Source organism: Bos mutus, chromosome 28, assembly GCF_027580195.1.
Source record: "Bos mutus isolate GX-2022 chromosome 28, NWIPB_WYAK_1.1, whole genome shotgun sequence".
NCBI lineage: Eukaryota > Metazoa > Chordata > Mammalia > Artiodactyla > Bovidae > Bos > Bos mutus.
In genome coordinates this window covers 20,451,937-20,478,379 of record NC_091644.1, presented here as the reverse complement: position 1 = coordinate 20,478,379, position 26,443 = coordinate 20,451,937, and the positions used below count along the sequence as shown (strand labels likewise).

The window sequence follows — 26,443 nt, the reverse complement described above, 5'->3', positions numbered from 1 at the left end:
ACTTCTCCATCTCCTCCCAGTCTACAAAGCTTATTGAAGACAGACTTCTGTGCCGAATCCCAACCTTGTTTCTCACACCTGACACGGTGAATGCTCAGCAGCTATATGTTGACCGCACGTATGAATGAATGACCAGACCCGCTTAACATCTAGTTCTTATCTAGGCTTGTGAGTCTGGGGTCTCCTTTCAAGGGTTGACGTTTCCACAAGATGACGACACATCACGCGCGTTTGCGCGTGAAAGGACCTTACAAACGCAAGCAATCTGATACAAAGCACTGAAGAGGCGCCACTCAAAAGCAACTCCAAATCTTCATTTATCAGGCTGGGGCTAGCGAGAATCCGGGCAGTGTTCGAACGAGAATAAAATCATCCTTTGTGATTCCTGCTGCTGCTGCTGCTAAGTCGCTTCAGTCGTGTCCGACTCTGTGCGACCCCATAGGCGGCAGCCCACCAGGCTCCCCTGTCCCTGGGATTCTCCAGGCAAGAATATTGGAGTGGTTGCCATTTCCTTCTCCAATGCATGCAAGTGAAAAGTGAAAGTGAAGTCGCTCAGTCGTGTCTGACTCCCAGAGACCCCATGGACTGCAGTCTACCAGGCTCCTCCGTCCATGGGATTCCTACCCTTCTATAGATGCCTTCTAGTGCAGGCGCCATAAGCAGTTAATTCACAGAGTCCTCCGGATGTGAGAAGTAGTTACTTTGGTACTACCACCGACGCCCTCGCCTGCCGGTATCTTCCGCTTCCGCTTTACTACAGGAAGTGACGAAAGCTGGGTGGGCTGTAGGGGCAGCGTTTTCTCTTCCTCTCCACGCGGTAGACGAGACTGGTCGGCCTACATAGCTTGTGCTGAGTGATGCCGGGGAAACTTCTTAGTGACGCGGATTTGGAGTCAGACGCAGCCGTGGCAAAAGTGGAGATGCCGCGAAAACAAAATGAGAAGGTACCACTGAGGGCCGAGGGACTTGGGACCAGGCAGGACGAGGGCCCGGGCGCTAAGAGTAGGAGCCCGGGCCGGGAAACAAGGCGCGCGGCGGGGACCCTGCCCGGCCGGAGACCCGCGTGGGTTTCGGGAATGGTCGGTGCTCTTCACGAGCGGTGTGCGCGTTGCCGAGAAGTCCGGGCAGATGGGAACTAGTGAGCCGGCCGGTGTCCCACGTGGTCTCAGAGTCTGGACGTCCGACACCTGGTCACCGTTAGGCCCCACATTTTGGCCCAGACACGGACCTCCCGGCGTGAGAGTGTGCGGAGGGAATTGTAATTCAAAAGAGGGACCAGCGTTTCCTCCTGAAGTGGCGCAGCCAGAAACCCATCTGCACACGTGGGTGGCGTCCGTCGTGACATTTTTTTACCCTACTGGTGGAAATATAGTTTTCCGGAAAGCGGCCCTTAGACGAAAAAGTAGTTCAGTTCCTCTTAATGTTTGTTGGCCAGATTTCCCGTGGAAATGTAGACGTGTTGTGCTGACTGCACACCGTATTTTTTTTTTATATAGGCTAGCAGTGTGCAGTAGTCTTAAGTTAACTCGATAGCTGTCTGCTTCCTTCCTATTACATCCTTAGAAAGCGATTTAACTTGTGACTGATTCTCTGTTCTGAGGTAAGGTCGGAGAGAACAAAGATTGTCCTTAGGAACTTGTGTTGTTCATGACTTAGAATTTCTTTCCTGCTGTTTCAGGGTCTTTTTAACGGGAGAGTTTCTCCAGCAGCAGTATTTTGGTGTTGTAGGAAACGGAGGTAGCAGAGACTTGTCCCCAAGGGGAGGAAGTAGTCCTGGTTTCCTTGCCTTGCATCGGCCAGCCTATTCAGTTGTGGGATGTTGAAGTTAGAAAGGACACGACCAGCAAACTCCACTGCATTCCAAAGCAGTCCACAGGGACTGAAAATCCGCTCTCGTTGGTGGAACAAAGGGATGGTAGAATTGAAGCCTTAAGATGGAGTGGACCAGATTGTTTTTCAGATGTCTGAAGGATAGGTCATATGAGAGAGATTACCGTTCATCCATGATTTCAGAGCAGAGGCCAAGCCTGAAGTTTTTTGGAGGCAGATTTCAGCTCAATGAAATAGTCCCCATATTTCTTGCCTTGGCCCGAGGCCCTGCCACGGAGGTTTTAACAGACAGTAAAACACATTTTCACTAAGTTTTCAGAAATATGAAAAGTTGGAGATGGTCAGACATTTCAGCTCGGAACTGTAATCTAGTTTGGTTTTGAGGTTTCCCTTGTTCCATTTTCTTGTGACTTTGTGCCGTCTGTTTTTCCCTTTAAGTTAGGTATATCTTTTTTATGCATGAGGTGATAGATTGGGTTTTTACAACTTTTTGGTTCATAAAATGTCTGTATGTAAATTTCTTTGCATTTGTGAGAAAAGCAAGGCAGAGATTATGAACCCCCTTTTTACCTGTAGAGGGCTTCAAGCAGAGAAAGAAATCTGTTTAATATCATCTATCTGTGGACATACATACTTGTATTAACTTAATCAAGTTAAATTAAGTTAAATTGTTCTTGATCATTTCCTGTAGTTTGTGGTTTAGAACATGTTGGAGAATCCTGTGAGCCATTCCAAGTCCCTTGTAAAAATTGGACTGTACAGCTTGTACAATTGAATAGTTACCAAGAAGCATTCTCTTCCAAGCTAATGAAGTTATTGGTATATTATTCTCTCCATGTTAGCCAAGAAACAGTATTAAAAAGCATACTGTTTGATTTTTGCCTTTGTGCAAGGTAGAAGTACACATGTTGAAAAATGCCTCCAAATTATATTTTTCATAATTATGTGATCTTGAAATAATGCATAATTGATATATTATGCAACTGTATCAGTGCTTTGCTCAGCATTTGCATTGTCTTTATTTATTTTTTAGAAAGGTAAAAAAGAGAAGCCAAAATCTAGTAAGACTGAAGAGGCAGCAGAAGAAAAAGAAGAAATGATTTCTTCCAAAGCTAAAAAGGTTACAAAGAAAGTAGAGACTTCTGAGGTTGACGTGAATTCTCCTAAATCTAAAAAGGCAAAAAAGAAAGAGGAGCCATCTCAAGATGACATTATTTCTCCTAAAACCAAAAGTTTGAAAAAATCAAGGAGCCCTGTGAAAAGACAGTTGTTTCTCCTAAAACCAAAAAAGCTATAAAAAATGAAGAGCCTTCTGAGGAAGAATTGGGTGCACCTAAGCCCAAAAAGATGAAGAAAGAAAAAGAAATAAATGGAGAAATTCAAGAGAAAAGCCCCAACCTCAAGAATGGATTCCCTGACTCTGGACCTGACTCCAACTCCAAGGAAGCTGCCAGTGAAGAAAACAGTGAGTTAGAGCAGGTAAAGTTGCATTGTAATATGTACAGTGTATCTTTTGATGTTGATTCAGGTAAATAAGTATATAATTGTTACACATATTATTTAATAATGGGAGGAAATTGGATGTGTCAGCACTTCATAGCGCCTCTCTTGAGGTGCAGGGTGAGTATTTTAAAAACTACACTGTCAGAATACTTCCTTTGCAACTAGGCAAGGTTTAAGTTTAGAGAATGTCTTCTCTTCACACTTGATCTGCTTATTTTCAAGTCAGAAATCAACAGGATGTATATAGTTATGCATATGTACTCCAGCATCCCTCTGAGGGTTTCACCTAGTAAATCATGATTAAGTGGAACTACTGAAAAGGTGCTTGCTTGATTGCACAAGTCTTTTTGTTTAGGTCATTAACTAACTTGAGTTGAATACAATGTTTAAATGTCCTTTTGGAAGCTGATCCTGTTATCTTTCAGAAGCTCAATCATCAAAGAAAAATGCTAAATCTAGTAAATTTCTCTTTGCCGTAGGGTTGTAATCAAGATTTAAAATTTTTTCCTGATTATAAAAAACATATACAGCTATTTTTTGTCAGATTATGATTTTATCCATATTGTATCTTGCCTTTTCCTAGCTTACCTATATTTTTATTTTTTAAATAATTTTATTTATTTATGACTGTACTGAGTCTTTGTTGCTCCATGGATACTCTTGGATGGCGTACCTGGGCTTCTCATTGTGGTGGCTTCTCTTGTCGGGGAGCACGGGCTTTAAGACTTGCGGGTTTCAGTAGATATGGCACTTGGGCTCAGGAGTTGCAGCTCCCAGGCTCTAGAGCACAGGTTCAATAGTTGTGGTGCACATGGGTTTAGTTGCTCCGTGGCATGTGGGATCTTTCCTGACTGGGGATTGAATTTACGTCTCCTGCATTGGCAAGTGGATTGTTTACCACTAAGCCACCAGGGAAGCCCATTGCCTGTATTTTTATATAGGCATTTTCCTTACTTTTAAATATTAAATATTTTTAGTGGTTATGTAATCCATCATGTAGATGTTTAGAAATTCACTTAATTATTCAATTGTTGGACATTCAGATTTTTCACTATCAAATAGTGCCAGTGTAATCATTTGTCATAAGTGCTTATCCCTTATTTTCTGTGGATATGTTTATGAAAGATGTTGCTATGCGAAGTGGTTAATAACCTGTTCACCAGTGTATTGTTGATTTGGAATAACTGGAAAAGTTCTTAGTTGAGGCTGAAGCTGCTTTCACTAGCCATATGTGGTATATCTGTGCTATATATATTTGCCACAAAATTTTCTTCTCTTAGGGTTTTATAGATTACTGTCATCTTTATCCTTTTCAGATCTTGATTTACTTACCAGAGTGTTTGTGTCTTTTTGGTTGATTTAGAAGAAATATTTTAGAATAATTTCTTAGAAGGCTTTCTATATTTAACCTGTAGGGATAAAGTTACTGATTTCTTTCTGTGGCCCCCTTTATTTGATAGGAAATGACTGTGGAGCAAAAAGAAGGCGCTTTCTCTAATTTTCCCATATCTGAAGAAACTATTAAACTTCTTAAAGGTAATATTCTTGGCAATATTGTATAATGTTAGAACACGTTATTTGGAAGCACTCTACTGGTTTTGTTGAGATAAACTGGGACATGTTCTTATTGGAGGATGATATATGCAGCCATATAATAAATGAAGTAGGTCTATATATTTGGTAAAGGACTAAACTAGTGATGGCCTTTACTGCCTCTTAAATGAATGGTTAAAATTTATTCAATATATTATATTCAAAAAAATAAAAAATACATTATATATATTCAGAGGTATAATGACTGATAGTACTGGTGCAATTAAATATTGATGCCATGTTGGTATTTTCTTTTTTACCCTCTTGCACTTCTTGAGGCATCTCTAGGTTAATGATACTAGCCTGACTCAGAACTCAGGTTAGTATTGTGCCTATGAACCAAGTAGAAAGTCACAGATGCTCAACTTAGGTGATTTCTGAATCAGGTGTGGTGCAGTCAAGACAGCAAAACGCCTGATTTTTGGGCTTATATTGGCCTGTAGATGAGATTTCGTGACAAGGGGCTTCATCTCTTAAGATAATAAGTATTTACTGTACTCTAGTGCTTTAAAGTTTATTGATATTTTTTGGTCAAAAGATTCTTCATTGCCAGAATATATTTGAATTTAACTTTGTAGATGTGACCAGAATGTAGAATTCTAGAATTCTGCAGGATCAGAAGCCTGGCTGTGCTTTCATCCTCCAGTATGGCCTAGGCTTTAAGAACTGCACAGTCAGGTAACATGGCTCATTTGTTCACAGCCCGTGGGGTGACCTTCCTGTTTCCTATACAAGCAAAGACTTTTCACCATGTCTATAGTGGGAAGGATTTGATTGCACAGGCGCGGACAGGAACTGGAAAGACATTCTCCTTTGCTATCCCTTTGGTTGAGAAACTTCTTGGAGAACTGCAAGACCGGAAGAGAGGGCGTGCCCCTCAGGTAAGTATCTTTAACATAGTCTTTAGTTTATTGGACATCACTTATATATCCCTTTGTTTTGTTTTGAGTTTTTAAGGCCTTTTTCTTAAGATCTTTCTTACTAGAGATCTTTATCCGAAGACATAAATCAGGATAATTCTTTTAAGACTGTTGACTGCAAACCTTATGTATTTAAATATTGTAATTTGTTCCATGGTAATGATCACCTCTATTATTAATGCTTATATATTTCTTTAAGACTTTTAGATGTCCCTGGTACTCAAGGGTTTTGTCAAGTGTCTGCATTTTTGCCTAAAATGGGGAAAGTATTTTTAATAGAGATGTCTGAATAGGAAGGCGTATTCGATGTGAAGAGGCCATGCCCTCTGATGAGGATGGTGCTTATTGAGCTCATTTCTAAAGAACTTAGCATTCAAACCTTGACCTCCTTGAAATGCCTGTGTTGTCACCTTGGCTTTGGGTTTTGTTGTTGTACCTGACTTTTTGGCCTCACCTCATTCACGGGCTTTCCAGTATCCATGCCCCCTCCTCATTAATTCATTCGTTTACTGTTATTTGTCTGCAATTTCAGCAGCTGTAACAATAAATTATTCTAGCACCTGGAATAGTGCCTGGTATATAATAGACGTTCAGTAAATACCTGTTGAATGGATGTATTAGGTTGTTCTTAAATCACATTTGTTTTCATGCTGTTACCCAATCTGAGGGTCTGTTGTGGTCCTGTGTTGTGTTTCCTGTTACGATTCAAAGCCCTTCACCATATTGGTCTGCTCTTACTCTTCTGACTTCTATTCTACTTCCATTTCACTGTAGTGTGGAGATTTCAGACTATAGATTTTGTATCCTGGCTACCTGAATTTAAATCTAGGCTCTACCTTTTGGTTTGGTAGAAATCTGTTGTGTGTTATTGTAGGTATTATTATAGATATTTTGAAAGTAATTGTTAGGATGACTTGAACCTCCTGGTGTATTGGAAATTTGTTAAACAATTATTGCATAATACTTTGGATTCCATTATTAGTTTTTCTTTTCAGGTACTGGTTCTTGCACCCACAAGGGAGTTGGCAAGTCAAGTAAGCAGAGACTTCAGTGACATCACAAAAAAGCTGGCAGTGGCTTGTTTTTATGGAGGAACTCCCTATGGAGGACAAAGTAAGTTAATCCACAAGTGAGGAAAGGAAAATGCCATCTACTTTTAAGATGACCTGATTGAATTTCTTCTGACTTTGACATCTGTCTTTTCCTACCTGATTTAGTCATTTATGGTGGTTTTCTTTTGTCTTTTTTTTTCTTCTTTTATTTTTTGGTCGTGTTGTGTGGCTTGCAGAATGTCAGTTCCCCAACCAGGGATTGACCCTGGGCCATGGCAGTGAAAGTGCTTAATCCTAACCACTAGACCACCAGGGAACTCTCTCTTTTGCCGTTATTGTTTAAAGATGGTCAGGCACACGGTCCTGCATGATGATATGTCAAATCTGTATATGGATCTTAGGACTTTTGTAATTATTTATCTATGTTTACCTAAAGACTGCCTTACTGAGCCTAAGAGGACAGAATCCAGGAACTAGAAAGTCAGAATTCAAGGTTATTCTTTTTAATCTGTCAAGGACCTTGGGTCTTTGCCTCTTTTTACTGTAGGTAGCCTTTCCTTTTTCTGGTGCCAAGGGCCATATGTATCCCCTCCTATAATATTCCATTATTTCCCAATTTAAGACCTAGAAACTTTGTTTTGTAGGTCAGATACATAATTCAGGAAGGGACTTAAGCATTTTGAAAGTCTTTGTATTGGACAGATGAATGAGTAAAGATATGGTCATACATACAATGGAATACTACTCAGCCATAAAAAGAATGAAATAATGTCAGTTGCAGCAAGATGGATCTAGAGATTATCATACTAAATAACTCAGGCAGAGAAAGACAAATATATGGTTTCACTTATATATGGAATCTAAAAAAATGAAACAAATGAACGTATTTACAAAACAGACTCTCAGAAAACACACTCATGTTTGTGAATTCCCTGGTGGTCCAATGGTTGGGACTCAGTGCTTTCACTGCCAGGGCCCCAGTTTGGTCCCTGATCAGGAAACTAAGATCCTGCAAGCCACACAGCCCAATCCACCCCTAGCCTCCATCCCCTGGAACCCAAAAAGGAAGAAAACAAACTTATGTTATCAAAAGGGAAAGGTGGCAGGGGTGGAGGGTGGGAAATAAGTTAGGAGGTTGGGATTAACATCTGCACACTTCTAGATATAAAACATAGATATAAAACATAATCAACAAGGTGCTCCAGTATAGTACAGAAACTCGATACTCTGTGATAACCTGTATACGGAAAGAATCTGAAAAAGAATAGATACATGTATATGTATAACTGAATCACATTGCTATCTATCTGATACTAAAACAACATTGTAAATCACCTGTTGTTCAGTTGCTAAGTTGTGTCTGATTCTCTCTGACCTTGTGGACTATACCCCACCAGTCTCCTCTGTCCATGGGGTTTTCCAGGGAAGAATACTGGAGCAGGTTGCCGTTTCCTTCTCCAGGTGATATTCCCAGCACAGATGGAATCCATTGGCAGGTGGATCTCTTGCATTGGCAGGTAGATCCTTTACTGCTAAGCCATCAGAGAAGCCCTTAATTTGTATATCAATAAGGAAAAGATTAAAGATGAAACAGCATTAATATTTCACATTATAAGAAAGTGGATTGTAATATATGAAATAAAATTCAGTTTCATTCACAATTAGAGATGTAAATTAAAATTATAATGAATATTTCACCTGTTTAGAGTATCAAAGGATAAAAGATAGTTTGATAATTCCTTGAATGAGAAAACAGGCATATTCTTTGACTACTAGAGAATTAAACCACCTCTTTAAATTGAAATACATAAACCCTTTTACTCAATAATTCTACTTATTAAAAAAAAAAATCTGCTTATAGGAATTTACCTTACCCATATGATACCCATGTAGCCAAAGAGCTACTTAAGGTCCCTGACAGCAACTTAAGGTCCCTCAGTTAAGATGAGTTGACTTAAGAGTTCACGACTTTACAGTGGTACAAAAGTGATACATACTCAGTAGCAACTATACTTTGAATTTCTGTTTCTTCCTGGGCTAGTGAAATGCAATATGATACTGTCTCAGGATGCTGGGCAGTGGCAGCATTCTCAAATATAAAATAAAAATTTACAAATAATATAAAAAATGACAAAAGAAGTCTTAGTATTGGCACACAAGGCTTGTGATTATCTCTTTGGCTTTGGTGGAACTAACATAGGTTTTGGCATCAGAACGGCCTGGGTTTGCCTCTAACCTCTGCTCACAGAGTACCTGAATGATTTTTCAGTTTAAGTCGCTTGATTTTTCTGCACTTTAGTTTATTCATGTAAGATTGCTAAACTCACCCTGCAGTGTTGTGAGGATGAAATTGGGTAAGTATGTCAAGTACCTAGCAGTAGATTCCTCAACTACAGTAACAACTCGATAGAAAGTTACATCCAGATAACTAATCAGAACCTGCTGTATATAGCACAGGGAGCACTTTGCTGTTCACCTGAAACTCATACAACATTGTAAATCAGCTATACAGCAATAAAAATTAATTTTCAAAAACAGGATGGAAACAGTTGTATCATTACCATCTCACCACAGTTACATTGAACCCCACTTTTCTGACCATCTCTGCACTTTGTTATAATGCTTGCCCATCTATCCTGTCATTCTCCCTATACCTGCTTGCCTATGTTGCTGTTCAGTTGCTCAGTCGTATCCGACTCTTTGCAACCCATGGACTGCAGCATGCCAGGCTTCGCTATCCTTCACCATCTCCTGGAGCTTGCTCAAACTCATGTCCATAGAGTCCGTGATGCCATCCAGCCATCTTATCCTCTGTCGTCCCCTTCTCCTGCCTTCAGTTTTTCCCAGCATCAGGGATTTTTTGAGTGAGTTGGTTCTTCGTGACAGGTGGCCAAAGTATTGGAGCTTCAGGATCGGTCCTTCCAATGAATATTCAGGATTAATTTCATATAGGATTGACTTATTTGATCTCCTTGCAGTCTAAGGAACTCTCAAGAGTCTTCTCCAAGACCACAGTTCAAAAGCATCAATTCTTTGGTGCTCAGCCTTCTTTATGGTCCAGCTCTCAACATCCATACATAACTACTGGAAAAGCCATAGCTTTGACTAGTCAGACCTTTGTCAGCAAAGTAATATCTCTGTTTTTTAATATACTGTCTAGGTTTGTCATAGCTTTTCTTCCAGGGAGCAAGCTTCTTTTAATTTCATGGCTGCAGTCACCATCTGCAGTGATTTTAGAGCCCAAAAAAAGTGTTACTGTTTCCATGGTTTCCTCATCTATTTGCCATGAAATGATGGGACTGGATGCTGTGATGTTAGTTTTTTCAGTGTTGAGTTTTAAGCCAGCTTCTTCACTTTGCTCTATCACCTTCATCAAGAGTTCTTTTTCGCTTTCTGCCGTAAGTGTGGTGTCATCTGCATATCTGAGGTTATTGATATTTCTCCTGGCGTTCTTGCCTATAGAAAGTTACTATTTTTAAGATACTTGTTTTCACTTTGTGAAATATTGACTCCCTCCACCAATAAAGGAAATAATCTCTTTCCTGGTGCTACCATCCCTCATTGGTGCATTTTTTTTTTGTTATGTAGTACACTGGACTGCCATGGGATGTGGGATCTTAAGTTCCCCCACCAAGGACTGAATCCGTGCCCCCTACATTGGGAGTGTGGAGTTTTAACCACTGGACTGCAAGGGAAGTCTTTGGACTGTCATTTCTTACAAATTTCCCCAGTAGGTCAAGGAGTGCTTCGAGTGTCTCTATCTAAAGTATTTGGCATAGTACCTTGTATTAATACTTGTAGTTAATAAATACTTTAAAATAAAAAATATATCAAATTGGTTTTCCAGATTAATAAAAGGACTTAAAAATCCAGCATATCTCATCATTGATGTTCTTTACAGTTGAACGCATGAAGAATGGGATCGATATCCTGGTTGGGACACCAGGTCGTATCAAAGACCACCTGCAGAATGGCAAGCTAGATCTCACCAAACTTAAGCATGTTGTCCTGGATGAAGTTGACCAGATGTTGGATATGGGCTTTGCTGATCAAGTGGAAGAGATTTTATGTGTAGCATACAAGAAAGGTAAATTGCACATTCAAGAACTGGCATAAGGGATCGGAGGAAGGGTAGTGGTTAAGTAGTCTTCTGAAAGTTAAATGAAGCCTAAGGAAGTTGGCAGGAAATTTCCATGATTTGCACATAATTACAATAGGGAAAATAAGAGAAGCCAGCTTGGTATACTTTGTTTCTGGTTTATTCCTGATTTGTGCTATTGTGTGTATGTTAACTGTAATCATACTGCACATGTAAAACTCCATGAACTATTTGTGCCATGATAATCTGTCTATATATTGTAATTTTTACATAATATAAATCTGCTGACAGACATTTGTATGTAGACAGCTTACTTCAAACAACAATATTCAAAATTAGTTCTTAAGGATAGATTTCCACAAAGGAGATCTGATTTGAGAGGTATAAATACTTATGTTCCTCAATATACACTGTCCGGTTGCTCTCAGAAGGGTTCTGTCAGTTATGCTACCATTGGAAATATAGGAAAATGCAGTGGTCTTCTAAGAGCAAACTTAAAAAAATTGAGGTTGGGGAGTTTTAGTGTCTGACCTCAAAAAATGAATAAACTAAATTCTAACCTCCAAATGTTGAGGAAATGCTTGGGAGAATAGATGAGTACAGAATCTGTTGTGTTGATTACAGGTTATTTAGTGACTTAAATTCGTTGGTTATTGGACCTGTTTAATTGATGTTATCCACTTAGTAGGTCTCATTAGAAAGGACAGATTTCCCTCATGGTTCATAAGGGCCAATGGTTAGAAAGCAAAATAACTTTAAAGTTCTCTGGGTATTTCAAGAATCCTTTACTTAAATTATTAAGACAATATTTCTTTGCCGACTGGGAACCTTGATGTCTTTAATTTGTATGTCCTCAATGCCTGGCTTGGTGTCAGAAGTGTTTCTTGTAGAATGTTGGATGGACCCTGGAAAAATTGAGTGAAGTGGAATTCTGTTTGTGTAGGCTATTTTGAATTATTCATACTTTTTTTTCCCCCCCTCTAAGATTCAGAAGACAATCCCCAAACATTGCTTTTTTCTGCAACTTGCCCCTATTGGGTGTTTAATGTTGCTAAGAAATACATGAAATCTACATATGAACAAGTGGACCTGATTGGTAAAAAGACACAGAAAACAGCGATAACTGTAGAGGTAAATGATTCATTCAGTTGTTGGCATTAGTTACAAATAGTATATAATGTTTTTCCCTGTCTGATCGTATTTAGATTGCAAATACAAACTCCTTTTCCCGATAAGTACTAAATCTATGTGAAAAGCCAAGTAAAGTTATGTTTCTAATTGAGTGGTAAATGGTATCTGTGCTTTTTCTAAATTTCATCATCTGGTAGCCTGATTGAAGAATCTTTTGAAACTTAAATCTATATAAATTGGTAAGTGGAGTGACATTACACATCGAGTTTATACATTAGAGGGCAACAGAATCGTAGTTTTGCTGTTGAAGCTGTGTTTTTCTTAGGGTCTGGTACCTAGTGGACTTTATTGCATCCAAGCAACAGACCTGTACAGAAACTGACTACTGATTGCATGTTTAAGTGGATGAAGAACAGAACACACAGAGGCTTTCCTGCTGCCTGTTATTTGGTTTCTTGTGGGAGTTTAGGAACAGCATTTCTTTTCTTACATTTTCTGGGTTAGGTCAAAAAATGGATAAAGAAGCCGGGTACTCTTTGGTGAAAGAGGAAAGGCTCTCTGCTTTAGTTGTTTAGTTTTTTTCCCTCTAAACGGTGGTGGAAGTTTTCTCTAGTCAGGCTTAAACAATTGCTTTTAGTATCATTAGACTTGGGCAGATGATTTAGATTCTAGCGAGGCTTTACTGAATAATCTTTTTTCTCCTCTTTCCTAAGCATCTGGCTATCAAGTGCCACTGGACTCAGAGGGCAGCAGTTATCGGAGACGTGATCCGAGTGTACAGTGGTTTTCAAGGGCGCACTATCATATTTTGTGAAACAAAGAAAGAAGCCCAGGAGTTGTCACAGAATGTGGCTGTAAGACAGGTTGGTCTTACCCTCTCTTCCCATAAGGAGGCAGCATCTTTCAGTTAATAGAGTATACATCTTAGAGTTCATCTGATTTGCCCGTCTTACCTCACAGATGAAGAAAGCATGGCTCAAACCCAAGGTTACTGTGACAAATATTTGATCACTCATATTTGGGTAGTTGAATAGTAAAGGACAAGGAAGCCTGGCATGCTACAGTCCATGGGTTTGCAAAGAGTCGGACACGACTTAGTGACTGAATGACAACAAATAATTGAATACAGTTGAATACAGATTTAATGACCACCATTGAAAATTTGAGACTTGTCCATGGAAGGCATATTTTCCCCTTTGTATTTTCAGCAGAGGTGTCACCAAAATGTGAATGTCTTTATAGGCCAAATTGGTGATTTTAAAAGTACCTGCATTATATGATCTGGTATTCTTAAGTGAGCTTGTTTCTTTGGCAGGATGCCCAGTCCTTACATGGAGACATTCCACAGAAGCAAAGGGAAATCACCCTGAAAGGTTTTAGAAATGGTGATTTTGGAGTTTTGGTTGCAACCAATGTTGCTGCACGTGGGCTAGACATCCCCGAGGTTGATCTGGTTGTTCAGAGTTCTCCACCAAAGGTAAGGGATTTACAGTTAGACTCCCCCCCCATTAGTAATTCATCTTGGATAAACTTCATTGGCTATGATACTTCTACTGTGCAAAGCTACACTTAACTTTTATTTTGTTGTTTCTTTTGGGTGTTAAATTGAAAGTCGTATTGCTTCTTTTCAGATGATTAGTGATAGCTTTCTTTGGGGTGTTAGGTTGCTAAGGGTGATTTTAAAATGAACCTGTCATATGTCCCCACGTCTCTCAGAACTGACAGTGTGGTGAGTGGGCAGAGGTTGGAAAGATAGTTTCTGGTTAGAGCATTGTCCTGAAAGGTTGCTGGATGGGGGTAGTGCAATTTTGAACTGGACTTTGAAGTTGGTAAGGCATAGATGGGGTGGTGGTAGGGTAGATAAACTTGAGAGCTAGAGAAGAGAGAAGCGAGAAAGGCCTGTGGTTAACAACTTCTGGTTAAAACTGCTTGGGTGATGGGAACTTCCCAAAGAGGTCCTTGATGAACAGTTTATATGGTGTGGACACTTACATAAAAGTTAGTCTGAAGGAGCTTGTTCCCATCACTTCAGGCATGAAGACCCCATTACCCCCAAATTTGGCAAATCCCTCAGCATTAATATTCACAGTGATGGAAAAATACATTACTACAAAGTCACCATTTCTTACACAGGATGTCCCATAAGTGTGTAACAGAGACATTATTTAAATAAGCCGGTATACCTGCGCTATCTAGTATGAGCACCACAGGCACGTACGTGGCTGTTCAGTACTTGAAATGCAACTAATCTTAGTTGACTTGTATGTGCTGTAAGTATGAAATACACATTGGATTTTTAAAATATTTAAACTTTCTATTATGCACAGTAGTTTTGAAAGACTTGCGGGAAAAGAATGTATAATATCTCATTGATAACATGTCTTGTAGAAATAGCATACTGAAATGGTAAACTTTTGGATATAGTGGGTTAAATAAAACAATGCTTTTTTTAAAAAGCAATACTTTTTGCAGATTTACCCACAGCATAGGGACGGACCACTGTTCTAGAGGTTTCAAAGTTTTTTCAGTTCTTAAAGTTGGAATGCTTAGGTGCCTCCTCCCTCACACCATCCCCTCTCGGGCCAAGTCTGTCACCACCACACTCGGCTCTGCATAGGCTCTCAGGACTATCTTTCTTCATCGTTTGGTATCATTGACGTATTTTACTTCCATAGGATGTTGAATCCTACATTCATCGTTCCGGGCGAACAGGTAGAGCTGGGAGAACTGGGGTTTGCATCTGCTTTTACCAGCACAAAGAAGAATATCAGTTAGCCCAAGTGGAACAAAAAGCGGTAAAACTTTTTTCTTAGCCTTCATTCAGCTTATGTTGAATTCCAAAGTCAGTCTTTGTCTCTTTATTCGGTTTTTGTTAACTTTATTTAAGTTTTATTTTTAAGCATGTGGCCATGATTGAAAGCTTGTCGTTAAATACGTGTTTTATATATTGTCATATCATTTAAAGCCTGTTTTGAATAACTTTGCATTTGAAAGCAGTGGTTTTGTCTTAATATTTATGATGAGAAGGGGTCTTTTTTTTATTGAGATGTTTGAAAGACAGTTTTCTGACAGTGATGCACAATGAACACAACAGAAGTATTTTAAGTGTAGGTTTAGGGGGTTACTTGAAGTTTGGAGAATTGCTTGAAAACCATGAAAGATGAGACTGTCAAAAAGAGAAATTCTTTAATGGGAAAGAACACACTTTTCCTTGCAGAAGAATTTTATACTTTCTCCTATGATAGGTGGAGCTTTAATCACCTTCAGTGGATTTCTCTTAGTTACCATCTTGTAAAGAGCAGAGTGGGATGGGGGTGAGGACTTTCTCCCCTGGGGAGGAGCACCACCTGGCCAGGTGATCGTGGTCAACATCAGTGATGGGCATGTGCCCTTGATATGATGTACTGAGATAGGCATTTACCTCTGGTCATCTTCCCCTAAACCCATAACCCTAGTCTACCCCTGTGTGAAAAACTGATATTCTCAAATTGAGGGACATTCTACAAAATACTGGCTAGCACACCTTAAAACTGTCAAGGTCATGAAAAACAGGAAAGACAAATTGTCACAGATCAGAGAAGACTAAGAAGACATTGTTAACTAAATGTACTGTGGTGTCCTTGGTCATATATCAACAGAAGAAAGGATATTAGAAAAACTAGTGAAATTTGAATGAAATCTGGGGTTCAGTTAATAGTGATGTAGCAGTGTTGGTTTCTTTGGTACATTTCTGACAAATGTACCAAAGTAATAGGTGCAGGTAGACAGGAACTCTGTGTACTATCTTTGCAACTTTTCTGTAAATCTAAAAACCTTTCTAAGATAAAAGTTTTGTTTTAAATAATTATCAAATCTTTGCAACTTTTCTGTAAATCTAAAAACCTTTCTAAGATAAAAGTTTTGTTTTAAATAATTATCAAATATGTTTGGTAAGTATTAGAAAATTGGGGGACTACTGGTTTCAATAGAAATAATTGATGGCCATGTTGTACATTAAATTATGGTTCGTTTCCTTGTAGGGAATTAAATTTAAACGAATAGGTGTTCCTTCTCCAACAGAGATAATAAAAGCGTCTAGCAAAGATGCCATCAGGTATGTTCTCTACCACTGCTGTGGTTTGTTTTATGCTTGCTCTATTTATTACATGTTTTTGTGCATTAATGAAATTTAGATTAAAATGTATTCTATTTAGTGTTTTAAACAATTTATAACCTGCTTGTTAAAAAAAATAGACTGTGCTGAAGTAAAATTGTATAAAATAAAAATTCTCATTTTTGCACATTGTGCCCAATCCTGTTCACCAGAGGAAACCATTATTAATAGTTTGGTTGTGTTGGCATTTTAAATAACTGTGTCTTAGATATGGTGTAGGTAAAAGTTATGGAAAATATCTCGATGGTAAGGATTAGATTAACAGTATCATTGGAGGTGCTACTTGCATAAGGGCAAGAACATTCTTCATTATGTGCAGTTGTCCTACAAACTAAAGAATACTTAATTTTTTTTGGTTGAAATTAAAAGACGCTTACTCCTTGGAAGGAAATTTATGACCAACCTAGATAGCATATTCAAAAGCAGAGACATTACTTTGCCAACAAAGGTTCGTCTAGTCAAGGCTATGGTTTTTCCTGTGGTCATGTATGGATGTGAGAGTTGGACTGTGAAGAAGGCTGAGCACCGAAGAATTGATGCTTTTGAACTGTGGTGTTGGAGAAGACTGTTGAGAGTCCCTTGGACTGCAAGGAGATCCAACCAGTCCATTCTGAAGGAGATCAGCCCTGGGATTTCTTTGGAAGGAATGATGCTAAAGCTGGAAACTCCAGTACTTTGGCTACCTCATGCGAAGAGTTGACTCATTGGAAAAGAGTCTGATGCTGGGAGGGATTGGGGGCAGGAGGAGAAGGGGATGCCAGAGGATGAGATGGCTGGATGGCATCACTGACTCGATGGACATGAGTCTGAGTGAACTCCGGGAGTTGGTGATGGACAGGAAGGCCTTGACATGCTGATTCACGGGGTCACAAAGAGTCGGACACGACTGAGCGACTGATCTGATCTGATAGTTGATTTACTGTATTGTATTAGTTTTAGACTCCTAATTTATCCCTTTTATCCCTCCACTCTATTCCCCTTTAGTAACCGTAAGTTTATGAGTCTGTTTCCTTTTTGTAGATAGTTTCATTTGCATTATTTTTTTAGATTCCACATATGAGTCATATCATATATTTGTCTTTCTCTGATTTCATTTATTATGATAATCTCTAGGTCATCCATGTTGTTGGAAATAGCAATACTTAATTCTTTTTTATGGCTGAATAGTATTCCCTTGTATATATGTACCGCATCTTTATCCATTCATTGGTTGATGGACATTTAGGTTGCTTCCATATCTTAGCAATTGTGACTAGTGCTGCTCTGAAATTTTTTCAAATTAGCGGTCTCATTTTCTTTGGACATATACTCAAGAGTGTAATTGTAAGATCACATGGTAATTTATTTTTAGCCTTTTGAGGAACCTCCATACTGTTGCCTATAGTGGCTGTACCAATTTACATTCCCAAGAGCTCCCTTTTTTCTACATCCTCTCCAACATTTATTTGTGATCTTTTTGATAATAACCATTCTGACAGCTGTGGGGTGATGATCATTGTAGTTTTTCTTTCCATTTTTCTGATAATTAGTAATGTTGAGTGTTTTTTCATGTGCTGGTTGGCCATGCATATGTCTTTGGAGAAGTGTCTGTTTGGGTCTTTTGCCCATTTTTTTGATTGGCAAGGATACTTAGCTGTTTAGCATCCCTGGCTGTGCAGTATATTCCTGAGGTTGAGTGAGGTGGCACCAGAAAGCTCCCAGTCATTTTTCAGATGTTTCCAAGTGGTGAGCTACATCCCCTGCTTAAGAACCAGAGTCTGAGCAGCATTTTTACAGTGTTTTTCATAGTTACTATTATGTATGTGTGAGAAACTTAATTTAAAAAAGAGTTCATGATCAGAAGAAATGTTAAATATTAGCATACTAGTAGCTCAGGAAAGTTTTGCAAATGAAAAGAATTTAACTCAGCATTTTTCAAATTTAGCATGCTTTTCTTTATCCTGCAGACAGGGTTTCCTGTGATGCCAGTTAAGAAAATTTGGGATTAGATGGCCAGAAAGTTGAAAAGAGACCCAGATGCTAGTGGTACATGAGAAGGCCTCTAGAGCAGCAGCCTTGCCAAAAGAAGCTGCTTCATGCAGCCTTGTTCCTCCTTGTCTTGGGTGATCTCTTTCAATTTTGAGATGTGACATTTATTTCTTATCACAAAGATAATAGTCATTTCCTAACAAATGTATAGTCTCGTAAGGGTCTGATATAACCTGATTTGAGAGTTCTTTTATTTCAGAATGAGAATAGCTGTAGTATTTTCTTATTCTAAAAGTAACACATACTTAATTGTAAAAGTTTGTTATTTATTGATACATTTTTAATGGCAGTATGGCATGCCATTGTATCTGTTTTATGGTTTACTTAACCAGTCCATATTGGTGCACATTTTAAAATTATTTATACTCTTTCTGTAACAGTGTAATGAACATCTTAATACTTATTATTTTCTTGGATAAATTTTTCTTGGTTAGATGGTAAATTAGAATTAGACACAATCAAAGGAGTGGATTTATTGCTACAGAAGTGTGATAATTTTATATACTACATCAAAATGATGTTACACATGTGCAAGATTTGGTTTGAAAGATTGATTTATCTCAAGATTGTGCTGTCTTGAAAATGAAATCTGTCCACTTTGACTATCCTTTTTCCTAACAAATCTACTTTCCATCAAACCACAGGCTCTTGGACTCTGTGCCTCCCACTGCGATCGGTCACTTCAAGCAATCAGCCGAGAAGCTGATTGAGGAGAAGGGAGCTGTGGAAGCCCTGGCAGCAGCCCTGGCCCACATTTCTGGTGCCACGTCGGTAGACCAGCGCTCCTTGATCAACTCAGAAGCGGTAGGGGTCCCTGTCAAATTTCTGACACTTTAGTGTCCCATTGAAACTTCCAATTGTTTTAACTTTTGTGTGAAGGTTGATACATATTAACAAATCCATAGAGACAGAAAATTAGTTGTTGCAGTGTCTTACTGGAGGAGGGCAATGGCAGTGATTGCTGAAGGGAATGTGGGTTTTGGTGGGGTAAAGGGATACGGACATATTCTGGAATTTTAAATACTGGTGATGATTGTAGATCTTGTGAAAATACTAAACCCCCTTAAATTGTATACTTTAAAATGCCAGATTTTATGGTATGTGCATTGTATGTCAATTTTTCTTAATCCTAAAAAAAAAAAACCCAGTCATATAAACAATGTAAGTGCATGTGATTCCTTTAGCCAGGATTCCTAGAAACTTAAAAAGGTAATACTTTTCTTTTTTTTTTAAGTTGAAATTTTTGAGATAATTGTAGGTTCTAGTGAAATTGTAAGCGTTAATATAGAAAGATTCCTTGTACACTTGGCCAGTTTCCCGCAGTGGTAACATTTTACAAAAGTTTAATATCATGACCTGGATACCAGCACTAGCACAATGCACCAGTCTTATTCAGAGCTTCTCAGTTTTACTCGTACTAAAATGGCAGGGTGGGAGGGATATGTTTTTAGAAAGAACTTTCTCATAAATATCTTAGAAACATGAGGACAAGTGTTCATATCACGTATGTTTGTTTTTGAGACTTTAACTTTGTTCCTCTTCCATAGGGCTTTGTGACCATGATCTTGCGGTGCTCAATTGAAATGCCAAACATTAGTTATGCTTGGAAAGAACTTAAAGAGCAGCTGGGTGAGGATATTGATTCCAAAGTGAAGGGAATGGTCTTTCTCAAAGGAAAGCAGGTAAGGCTGAGGCCTCTGTTGTAAGCTCCCCTTGGTTCAGTAGCTTCATGCTGGTGGTGAAACACTGTGTGGTGGCTTTTCCCTGCTCTGCCGGGATGCTGCATATTTTCATTCTGTAGATAGTCTTCTCTGGGCAGTGTCTTTCGTGACCCTCAGTTGCCACTTAGTCATTGACGACTGCCCCATGTGTATCTAGCCTGAACTATCTGCATAAAGTGCCAGACTTGAAGACCCATCTACTTCCCTGACATCCCCACCCAGATGGGGTTTATTAAGTAACTTAATGCAGAAATATTCAAAATTGAATTAAAAATCTAAAATCTTGCCTTTTGAACCTAGTGTTCATTCTTCTGACTCCTGCCCTCAGTTAATGGCGTAGACTATTACAGCAATTCTCAAGTATTTTGCTCTAGTGACCTTTTTACATTCTTAATAAATTGTTAGGGACACCAAAATGCTTTTGTTTATGTGGGTTATACCTATTGATATTTATGTATTAGAAATTAAGACTGAAATTCTAATAAAGCATTAAGAATATGTTCTGTTAGTCGTCAGACAATGGTATCAACTATAATGTAGTGTCTTGAAAACCTTCTACCCTTAAGAGGATGAAGAGGACAGAGAACATTGTAGTATTATAAAAATGTGTACTTGGTAGAATGCCTCAAAGATCTCAGGGTTCCAGTGGTACATGGACTATACTTGGAGAACTGCTGACCTTGGAAAACAAATCAGGTTTTTATCTTCAACTCATTGCTTCTCTGACCATGTTGTTCATCTCCTTAAGCACCTCCACATTATCTGGGATAGAGTCCCAACTTTCACAAGGGGATTCTTCATTAGCTGGCTCCTGTCCTCATTAGCAGCTTCCTTTCTATCTCCTCCACCAGCGCCCTCCAGTCCAACAGTGCCAAGTGCATCTTGCTTTCTTTCATCCTAGTGTATGCACAGTCCACTGTTTACAGAGTGTTCCTACCTCCATGGTATTTTTTATGGAGGTTTTTTATTTTTATTTTTTATTTTTAAGGCTAAGCTGGCTCTTGACCTTGGACCACTGCCTGGCCCTCACATGTCGGGTTTTGACATGAATGTCCCCTGCTTGTGGGTTTGGATTTGGGGCACTTAACCCGCCCCACCCCCCACCTGAGAGTGGAGGGCCAAGGGATCTCACCAGAACTGTCTACCCAGCAGCTCTGTTTCTTTCTTCCTTCCTTGGCCTCTGTCCTTTGCTGACTTCCTCTTCTTTAGCCCATGGGCCTTGGTTACCTGGGAACTCACCCTGGGGTGGGCCAGGGAAGAGTGGCCTTGGCAGCCTGGGCCTAGGTGGGTAGACTACAGAAGGGACTGGTAGGAGTCTGCACTGCTCTGACTTCCCTCCTTTTGGTTAATAAACACAAATGCTTGTTTTGCAAAAAAAAAAAAAAAAAAAAAGCCTTAAGTCTTTTTGACTTAGCCTTAAGTCTTTTTGAAACTTCCCCTGGCCAAATGGCAGAGTTGGGGGTACCTCTATGTGTACTTTAGCATTCTTTGGGTTTATTCATGTAACTTTTTCCTTGCTGTGCTTGCATACTGATTGAGAGTCTCAAGAGCACTATGGCCGACTCAAGGGCCAAAACTGTTTTCTAGATGTCTCTATACTGCAGTGAGTGCCTGGTATTGAATGGTTAGTTAATATGTGAATGAAGATTCCCACAGATGGCAAAATCCAACAGTACCTGATGCTATCTGTGGTTATAATTGGGTAAATTGTTAGTGAAATGGATGTTCCTTAAAATTTTGCAGTTAAAGACAGCCAGGGGAGAGGAGTGTCTGTGTCACTTATGAGGGGAATTTGATTATTTTGTGGACACTGAGAAACAGGAGGACTTTTTTCTTCTGTTTTTTTTTTTTTCTTCCTTTTTCTTTGACTGCATCCAGTGGCTTATGGGATCTTAGTTCCTTGGCCAGGGATTGAGGACTTCCTAATTGGAAATGATGGCACTGCTTGTTAACGAAGAAACTGTCCTGTATAGTATTTAATTTTTAAATACTTTTCATTGGAGCTTGAATTACAGATACTAGAAAACGAACAATATAATTTTTTTCCTGCTTTTAGTTAGGTCATCCTGATTACAGGAAGTCAGTGTATTTTAATGGTTTTAAACCATAGGTTTTATTTTAGAGCTATGCTTACCAGGTTTTTAAAATTGCTCTTACCTGCTGTGGGACCTTAGACAAGTTAGCCTCATCAAGCCTTTGTTTTCTCAGCTATAAAATGTAGCTGATTGCTCTGTGAGGATTAGCACAGTGTAATAACCAAGAATGACCTCTAGTCAATTCTAGGCAGTCTTGAGTCCTTTCATAAATACCTCTGGCTTTTTGCTGTTGTTCTTTGGGGATGTATTGTGTTGGGCTTGGCCTAAAGTTTATCTAAAATGGGTTTTTTTTTAAATCTTTTTGTTTTTCTTTTACATATTACCTAGTCTTTTGGAGTATCGATTAATGTGCATTTTATAATTCTTGTCAAAATCTGGATTAACTTGCATTTGTTTTGATTTCTAGGGTGTTTGCTTTGATATCCCTACTGCATCAGTAACAGAAGTACAGGTATTCTTTTCTCTTAGATTTTGAAGTTAATGTGTATCTAAACTATAAAATGTTTGTTATTTAAAGCACAGAATAATAGGGAAACAACAGGTCTAGTCTCTAAAAGACCATTAAGAAGTAAATTTTACTGCTTTTTCTGCTGTTCTTTTTATATTGATATTTTTCTTTATTCAGCCTTCCTGTTTTCCTATTTTTGTTTACAACATTGTGAACAATAGCCAGCTTTTTTCTCCATGGATTTTACAGGGGGTTTATATAGACATTTTAAATTGCTATATCGTTATTTAGTACTGTCAAAAATATGTTTATACATGCTATATTTATATGTTTTACTACCTAACAGCTGTGGATACCCTGTAGTTACTAGATTGGATAAATGATGAGGGTACTCATAGTGATACTTTATTTTTGACCAGTGACCTTTTAAGCACTTAGGTTATCAATCTGGTTTTTCTTTAGAAAAAGGGTAAAAATATTGTCTTTCTCATGCCTTTTAAAACCAAATTCAGTAGAAATCACAGCAGGTAAAAATAGTACCTTCTCTCAACAGGAAAAGTGGCATGATTCACGGCGCTGGCAGCTTTCTGTGGCCACAGAGCAACCAGAGCTAGAAGGTCCACGGGAAGGATATCGCAACTTCCGAGGACAGCGGGAAGGCAACCGAGGCTTCAGGGGACAGCGCGAGGGTAACCGAGGTGCCAGGGGACAGCGGGAAAGAAGTAGAAGCTTCAGAGGACAGCGATCAGGAGGTGGCAACAAAAGTAACAGATTTCAAAACAAAGGCCAGAAGCGGAGTTTTAATAAAGCATTTGGACAGTAACCTGAAGTAGAGGATTTATTTGGCAAAAACAGAACTATGTTCAGCAATGTGGAACTGAACATTATTTTTCATACAAAGTTAAAAGCACGTTGTATTTCCTTCCTGACCACTTGCCCAGTCCCCATCTCTTTGAGAGAGAAAAGCTTCATCTAAATTATTTCATCTGATTGATGACTGTCATTTATAACTTTATTGCTACTTCCGTCTTGGGTATTCCTTTTGAAAAGGTGTATGGATTCATTACGATATTCTAATGTATTGTTTATAGAGTATAAGATAAAGTGAAGCAAGTATCTGCTGATATTTTTTAAGTTGACCTGTCTTTATACTTAGAAATGTCTCTTAATAGTAGGCGTCCCTGGTGGCTCAGATGGTGAAAACTCTCCTGCAATGCAGGATCCCTGGGTCGGGAAGATCCCCTGGAGAAGGAAATGGCAACCCACTCCAGTAATCTTGCCTGGAGAATTCCATGAACAGAGGAGCCTGGCAGGCTACAGTCCATGGGGTTGCAGAGTCAGGCATGACTGAGCAACTATCACTCACACTCATTCTTAATAGTGCCCTTCCTAAATACCATGGGGAATACAACAGTTTCTAGAGAAGCACTTTGAGCACTCAAAGCTTTGTTTTCTAACTGGTATTCCTCAGCCACTTGCCCACCAATTACTCCTGTGGTTCTAGCATATATCTTCTGAGAATTAATAGTGAGCAGTGTTTCAAAGCAAGGTTTCACACTTAACCGTGATTAATACAGTTTATGCCTGCATATGCTCTAGATTTGGAGGATGGTGATACATTTGATAGGAGATAGTATTTAGATTAGCCATTGTTATGTGCATTTTGATACATTTTTAGCTTCTCAATAAAAGGTGATTTCATGCTTCAGTGAATTCTTCACAGATTTAAAAAATAATGTGTATGTGTAAATACACATATTTTACTAGAAAGCAAGTATCTTTAAGGAATTCCACGTGTATAACATGGCCCTGTAACTTTCTTCGTAAGTAAGGAGGGTAGATAAGGTGCTTGATGATAATGTACTCCACTTCCTATTGGAAAATTAACATTATTTACCAAGAAGGAACTAGGGGAATAGGGGGCAGAGATTTGGATTGCTGAAGAGTCAAAAATCCACTGAAAATATTTTCTACATGCAAAAAGGAAACATGTATATTGAGAGCAAAGAGAAGAACAAGTGAAGGTGCATGATAAAGCTTTTTTTTAATGATGAAAACATAATGGTTCATTAGTGTGTCCAGAGCTTAATTTCTAACAGGCAAGCTGGGGATTTTAGGTACAATGATCCAGTTTAGTTTCTCAAAGCCTAGCTGCTATAGCCACAGTATAGGATCTCTTCCTATTAGATTGCTACTGCATTGAAAGGTTGCAGCTTCCTAGAGTTCTTTTTAAGAACAAACTATGGTTATTTTTAAGTTGTTGCTTTGAGGGAACCGAAGAACCTAAAATAGCCCCTGGCCAGTATTGCTCTGAGGTCTCAAGTGTTATTTCTCTGGGAAACTTTGTACATGGTACAGGAGTTTAAGAGTAGCATTGTCTTGCCTTAATTTCTGTACTGGGAATTTCAGAAAATAAATTGTTAAGAGGAATTCAAACACATGGCCTATCTTACTTTGATTTAATTATTTTGAACAATTGAAATCTTGCTAGACACTGGTTTCTCTGACTGGGTCTTGATAGCCAACTGCTTCTTACGCAAGTCACCTTTTCAGTAAGGGGCTCTCAGATACCAGCATTGAGATAGCATTCTTTTTCTGTTAAGATTTCAGTTCTGTTTTTGAATCCTGACTGGATGTCTCTCTGCTCTCACATTCTCTTGGCTTTTCTTCTTTGGTCCACTTGTCAGTTTTATCACTTGACCTCCTCATGGTTTCCCATTCAAACCAGAGGAAGTTAGGTAGTTGATGACCAACAACTCCTGCCTTGTGGATCACGTTTTATTAAATTCTGCTTTTGCTGAAATACTGAGCATACTTAAATAACAACCCAAACATTTAAGTTTGGATAGGAATGGGTTGGTTTCTCAAGTAGGACAGTGTACTTGTACTTTAGGAGGAAATACTCAAGAGAGTAAGGGAGAAGATGAATGGGAATTTCACTTTACACGGCTTAGGACAACATGACTCTCAATAAATGAAGCTAAAATTTCTCCTGGATCCCAGAATTCAAACCATATTTATAAATGTATAATTCAACTACTGTACGGTTTAAATGGGCTTGTTGAGCTAGCCTGGGAAATAATACCATTTTTACCATTTTCTACAGAGAAAGTATTTTCCAACTTATGTATCAGACAACTCAATGAACTTTTAAAAACCAGTTTTTATGTTGGAACTATCTGTGCAGCATTTCTTTACAGTTATACATAAAGTGTTTTTACTGTAAAACTGAGTTAATGTATACAAATAGACCCTTATGCCATAATAAAATTACTAGTACTTACTAATTATGTTTTTGGTGACTTTTTTCCCTAAAATTGAAGCTTGGAATTTTTATTTTAAAAATAATAACTGATGGGTATAAATATCCAAACAGAAAAGCAAGTAAGTCACCATATATCCAACATATTTGTGAACATCTCTTCCAGGAATTCATTTACAAAATTGGAATCATTCCTTCAGTTTTGTGAATTGCTTTTCCCTCTATGGCATGTGCATCTTTTTCTGTGTCTTTTGTTTTTTTAGTTCTCCAACTAGGGATGTAACCCACACCCCCTGCAGTGGAAGTGTGGAGTCTTAACCACTGGACCACCAGGTAAGTCCCTGTGCCATTTTTGATAACTATGCCGTCTTACAGTATAAATATGCCACTATAAGATGGTCCTGTTTGTTCTTCTGTAAACAGCCCTAAAATGAATGTTCTTGTTCAAATCTTTGTGTACTTACCTGATTTCTCACCTCTAGGATAAATCCTATAAAAGAATTGCAGGGTTAAAGTGAATGAATTTAAGTTTTGGTGCAAGTTGCTCTCCAAAGCAGTTCCAGTTTATGGTCCTACCCTCCACTCTAGGAGAGAAACCTGTTTCCCC

At 38.7% G+C, this 26,443-nt stretch overlaps 1 protein-coding gene across 1 annotated transcript; it reads left to right on the top strand.

Annotated features, from left to right (window-relative positions):
• The first annotated feature begins 776 nt into the window (after nucleotides 1-776).
• DDX21 (DExD-box helicase 21) lies at nucleotides 777-25,861 on the top strand. The gene is given in 16 exon segments (XM_070364937.1): nucleotides 777-944; nucleotides 2,864-3,071; nucleotides 3,074-3,309; nucleotides 4,794-4,869; nucleotides 5,629-5,807; nucleotides 6,842-6,959; nucleotides 10,800-10,985; nucleotides 11,983-12,128; nucleotides 12,842-12,991; nucleotides 13,444-13,605; nucleotides 14,804-14,923; nucleotides 16,148-16,221; nucleotides 18,954-19,113; nucleotides 19,857-19,991; nucleotides 22,533-22,577; nucleotides 23,128-25,861. Coding segments are annotated over 16 exon segments (2,352 nt in total). The 5' UTR covers nucleotides 777-857; the 3' UTR covers nucleotides 23,398-25,861.
• Nucleotides 25,862-26,443: the final 582 nt, after the last annotated feature.